This window comes from Centruroides sculpturatus, unplaced genomic scaffold (assembly GCF_000671375.1).
Source record: "Centruroides sculpturatus isolate CEXI.00-Female unplaced genomic scaffold, Cexi_2.0 scaffold626, whole genome shotgun sequence".
NCBI lineage: Eukaryota > Metazoa > Arthropoda > Arachnida > Scorpiones > Buthidae > Centruroides > Centruroides sculpturatus.
The window spans coordinates 134,737-140,736 of NW_019384860.1; the positions used below are offsets into that span (position 1 = coordinate 134,737).

At 27.6% G+C, this 6,000-nt stretch overlaps 1 protein-coding gene across 1 annotated transcript in view; it reads left to right on the top strand.

Annotated features, from left to right (window-relative positions):
• Positions 1 to 6,000, top strand: part of LOC111630647 (protein FAM135A-like) — a 114,156-nt gene that overhangs the window by 48,429 nt on the left and 59,727 nt on the right. The window contains 2 exon segments of the mRNA XM_023374784.1: positions 2,573 to 2,622; positions 4,924 to 4,995. Coding sequence (XP_023230552.1) covers positions 2,573 to 2,622; positions 4,924 to 4,995 — 122 coding nt within the window.

Below are 6,000 nucleotides of genomic sequence, written 5' to 3' on the forward strand. Positions count from 1 at the left end.
AATTGTTAAATGAAATTGTTCATTTAAGTAACCAATATAATCTAAAAATGTTTTTAACCTCAACATTAAACTTCGTATGTAGGCAAAATAAGGAAGTATCACAATTAGTTTACTTATTGTATCTTTATTTTTAAATTAATGATGATTTTTATACTATTATGATCTGCTGATAAAACTGTGTATCCACCTAAGGATTTAAGAACTAATACAATTAATCTACCTATAAGTCTACCATATTTTGAAGACTGTACAATCGGGGCAAAAATAATACAATAAATCTGGATATAAACTGTTGAGATCTAGCAATTGATGAGAAAGTCTTCAAGTCTTCTAAACCAGCATAGCATACAAGGTATGATCAATAAGTTTCAAGAGTGTTTTCTTTTTACAAAAAATGAAATGTTAGCAGATAGATGTTGCATCCCAGTGATAGTCTAGACCAGTGTTTCCCAACCTTTTTTGTGCTATGCCCCACCTAAGCCTTTCTAAAATTCTCATGCCCCCCTAACATATACAGTGGCTATACCAGGCATGGCCAACATACGGCCTGTCTAATGAATTTATGTGGCCCACGATTAATCTTCCAATATTAGCTACTCAAGTCTGAATAGCTCAATGAAAAATTCTGATGCCTAAAAAAAAAAAGGTCAACAACTCATTTTCAAATTGCCCCCTTGTGGGACATGGGCCCCACTTCAATGTCTAGACCAGTGTTTACTGGTCTAGACATTGAAGTGTTTGTGTACCAGCTGTCATCTTGGTGCTTGCCTACCAAGGTAGAGAGGTGAGAAGAAGAAAGACCATTTTCTCTGCCAGTGTTATATTCCAAAATGTCAGACCTACAGGAGCAATATGTGACAATCAAATTTAATGGAATAAGGGAAAATAGCCATAGAAATCTAAAGAATGCTGAAAGAGGCCACAAAAATGATAGTCCAAATCATGGTTCTCTTTCAACATGACTTTGCATCATGTAACAAGGTACTATGTGTGAATCAGTTTTTGGCTAAATATGATGTCCCATTGGTCAGATATTCTCTGTATTCACCAGATTTATCTTCCTCTGACTTTTTTCTTTTTCCAAAACTGAAAGCTGTGTTGAAGGGAAAATATGGAAGCCATATAGAAAAATACAAGGTTTCTAAAGACCATTTCAAAATCTGAGTTTGGAAAATGTTTCTAGCATCTCCAGAAATGCTGTGAAATGTGTATTATATCTCAAGGATACCCTACTATTTTGAAGGAAACCCATCCTAAGTGATACGTGCTGTCATTCAGTTTTAAAAAAATTCTCTGAACTTATTGATCACACCTCATATTTATAAAACATAAATTTCTTTTTATACCATATGGATTAATTACTTTGAATATTTCCACCATATATGTTTAATATTTTCTCTTGTAGTTCACTTCTTGGGAGGGAGACCTTATTTTAAAAAAGACTGAAACTCCATCTACCATGAAAATCACAACAGAGAATTGCTTATCTCCTTTCATAAATTATGTTATTAAAGTTATATTATGTTAATTTTTCTTTCTTCAGATTTTAGTTTGACCAGTGACATTAATTTATGTTTACGTTTCCTAAGTCATGGTCTCCTACATCAATTAGGGAGAAAAATCACTTTAGACAATTTTCCTTGAAGCAAATTTTGTCTGCTTATCCAATAACACTTCAGAAGTAAATTTTGAGTAGATATATCTTTTAAAGTTTAATGAAAGACCTCACAGAACCAAATTTAAATATTTCTAAAATTTCAGTACCCAAATATGAGAGCAGTTTCAGTTCATTTATAATAAGTTCCTGCATTTCTTTTTGAGTCAGATGAAGAAGGTAGAAAATTTAAAATGATAACATTTATTGGCAATTTATTATTTAATTTAATTTGTTTCAAATTTAAAATAATTTTTCATTAGCCTGATCATTTATTTATCTGTTAAATTATCAATTCTAATCGTTAAATTTTTAAATTACTTAAAAAACATGGCTCCTCTTATCATTAAATTCTATAAAATTGCAAACGTTATTTACAAAACTAATTTTGCTAGGATTAATAATTAAATAAAAATGATTTAATTAATTTGTCTAACAATTAATTAAATTTTTCTTAATTATTATAAACTATGCTTCTTATGTAATTTCAATTTGAGCATCTCAATGGAAATGAGTTAAAAATAACTAAACTTTTAATATGGCTTTAATTTTAATGTTTGCCCTTAATACTTTTTACCTTGAAAATGCTGGGCATATTTGCTAGATTATATTTGTAGTAATACAATAAATGAAAAATGATTATAAATGGTTGTGTGAGTGGCTTAGTCATTTTAATAGAATATTGTAAAACTAATAATGACAAATGTGTTAGTGTTTCTGCAACAAAACTAAGATTAAAAAATAATTAATTATAAAATAATTTTTCTATGTATAATTCTAAGAATTTGGTCTGCAGTAGAATTAATTGTTCACTCTGCATGACTGCTGATGAATTTTTTTAAAATAATTAATTAGATATATTTGATTTTTTTTTAAATCTTTGAAAATATTTTAATGTTGATTTTTTTTTAATTTTAGAATCTCTTGATTGTTCAGATCATTTAGAAAATCTCAGTGAATTTGCAAAGGTAAGAATTTAATTTTGAATACTGAATGAAGTGATGATGATATTTCTGCTAATATTGTATTATTAAGTGATTGATTCTTTTAAATTGTTTTATATTTAAATGTTTACAAATATTTCTGTAGAAATCATCAGAAAAAATTTGTGTTTACAAGGAATTGTATTGTTTTTACACTAATATAAAAACTGAATAATAGAAAGAAACTACATATTTTCTAGGAAAAGGAAATAGCCCCTCTGCACAGATTTTTCTGTTTTAGCTTGTCACAAAAACACAAACATGGTGATATGCTTCTAGTGTTCTGTATATAGCAGTTTAAACCTTGCAGGGAGGACGTGCATATCTATTATCACAGATCACAAAAATGTCAAGAAATATTTAAAACATCCAGATGTGCAGCCAGTAGCCTATCAACTCCAGCAACCAGTTAAAACACACAAATGTGTGGCCACAGAATGCATGCTAGTTTTAAAAAGTTAATTTCATCCCAACAGTTTGTATGTTAAACACCCATTGTAAAGATCAAAATAAAAAGTTATCATAGTGATCAATGTAAATTAAAAGCAATTGCAAACTTGATTGACAAATAGCATGCAATGAGCTTACAATCAGCAATCTGCCCATAGAGTTTACATGGAAAAATTTGACTCCTGACTATCTTGGCCCTTAAGTGAAATTTCAAAATTCTGGCTTTGTCTTGACACAGGCTTTGCTGAGTTGTACATATTTGCAAAAAATGTTTAATGGTCATTTGGTTGCTTTGAACTTTGATTACAGAAATAACACTTTCTGATTTATGAAGAGCTCTGCTTATGCTCCACTCAATAAATAGAAACTGAAATTTATTTAGTTTACGTATTTTCTATTAGTTAAATTAATGTAAAGAATTATTTGAAATATTATTTTAATAATTCATTTTAAAATTGTAATTATATAATTATATAATATGATTGTGAGGAAGTTGTAAACAATTTTTTCAAAATGTCATAAACTGTATATAAATTTAATTATCTATGAAAAGTTACTCAATTATATAATAAATAGAAATATATATAAATAACATATTTAATATTCCATATATTTTAAACCATTTTTAAAATTTAATTTTGTATCTTTGTAATGTAACTTGAAATAAACAGATTTTTAAATATAATTACATAAATTATTAATTACAGAAAACTGATAGTAATATCTTTCTTTGTTCTTCTAAACTAAGGCAATAAAATGAAATAAAATTGTTACACAACTCATGCATTAGTGCTGTCTTATTTTATAAGAACAGAGAAAGAAATACAGTAGTGTTCACTTATTATGAACTTGCCTATAACAAACTCTTGGCTATAACAAGCCAATTGTAAATATATGAACGAAACACTCATAAGAGCAATGTTCTTTTTTTCCAGCTACAATGAATCCATATATAACAAACAATATTATATAATGAACACTATTCATATGTATAAAGTGAAGAACATTTGCTTTATTTATATTTTAAATGTGTGCTTATCTTATGGTATGTGTCTTGTTGCTTTTAATAATGTTACATTTGAAGATTTGGATACTAAATGTGTATTTAATAATTTAGTGCGTACACCAAATTTTAAGATTTTAACATCTGTGAAACAACTGAAGAGGGATGATATGAGTCCAAAATACATTTTGTTAAAGGTACTTAAAAAGAATAAAAAAGGAATGTTATAATATACAGAAGTCATTGTGATAAATTTGGGAAAACAACACTATTAGGTTGCTGAAATAATAATTTAATAAAAAACTGGTAATGTGTTTTCTTTTTGCTATCACCTACATATCAAGTATTAAAAAGAACAAATTTAATCCTCATAATTTGCCAGTTATTTTAATATCTCATATTTCATTTCAACAAAAAAAATGCTTAGTAGAATGTCTTAATAATGTATTTATTACAAAATTTTGTATTTTAAATTTCAAATGTGATACTGATTCAATATTCTCTTAGTATTCTGCATACAGGAATTGAAGATAAGTCATGTAAATTATCTATATTGTGAAAGTTCCATATTGAATTTTTAATAAATGTGCAACAACAAACTATTTTTATAGCTTGAATGAAATTTTTGAGTTATTTATTAGGGAGAGGAGAGAAAAAAATTATAACTTATTAAAAACAAAGTTTGCTGTTTTATAGGAGAGGAAAAGGACATTTAAATATTATAAAAATAATTATATTTTTCAATATTTACAATAGATTTTTTGATGCTGTGTCATGTAGAATATTAAATTGCATTTGTTTACTAAGAAACTAACAAAATTAATTTTTTATAGCATTGTCATAAACATCTGAAAACCACTAATAGTTTACCACCTTCTAAAGATTACATGATGGCTCCTCCACAGGTAATATTAAAAAATATATCTAGTGATAAGAAAATTGAATAATGAGTATATATATGAAAACTTTATGAAAACTTTAAGCTTTTAATGAGATTGTCATTGTAATGAGCCACAATATTAATTTCTTAAAATTTAAAAATTTACCTTATATTCTAAAATTAACATTGTCTTGATGTTAAAGAAAAAAATATGTTTTATAATTTCAAAATCAGCTTGAAATGTTTTTATTTTTTGTTACAGAAATCTGTTTTATAGTAATATTTATAATAATTACAAATGTAAAACATACAACTAAACTATATAAAACAAATTACATTAGGATACAATTAGATAATCTATATCCTGTATATAAAATTGCTTGTCCTGACTGACTGACTCACTGATTCATCATCGCCCAGAGCAAACCGCTGAACCTAAAGAGGTGAAATTTGGTACACAGTTAGGGTACGTCATGAAAACGCACACTAAGAAGGGATTTTTCAAAATTCCCCTGCGGAGGAGAGGGAGAGCATTAAGGCTTAACCGGAAAAATGACTTCTACTGTACTATTTTAGATGTGATTTTTTGTTTTTATTTGCGTTTTAGTAGGATATGCCATGGCAATGCACACTAGGAAAGGATTTTTCGAAATTTCCCCGTGGGGGGAGAGGGAGAGCATTAAGCTTAACCGGAAGAATGGCTTCTATTGTACTATTTTACATGCGATTTTTTGTTACGTTTAGTCTTCATTAAGTGTATTAAATTAATAACATTTCAGACATCGTTATAAATATTTTTATATATTTTGATTTTTTAACCAAATGTTCGAACCTTTTTAAATTCAAATTTGTTATTGCATATTGGTTCAATTATAGAACGATTGTAAACATTCCAGAAAATTGATCAAATTGAAAATAGTTTGTTTGATTCTCAGCAATTCTCATCATTCTCGGTGGTAGATGTTATATAACAATTACTATGGTTGTTGAAATACTGAATATAAATGGGGTTTGCTTGCAAAACCTCCGC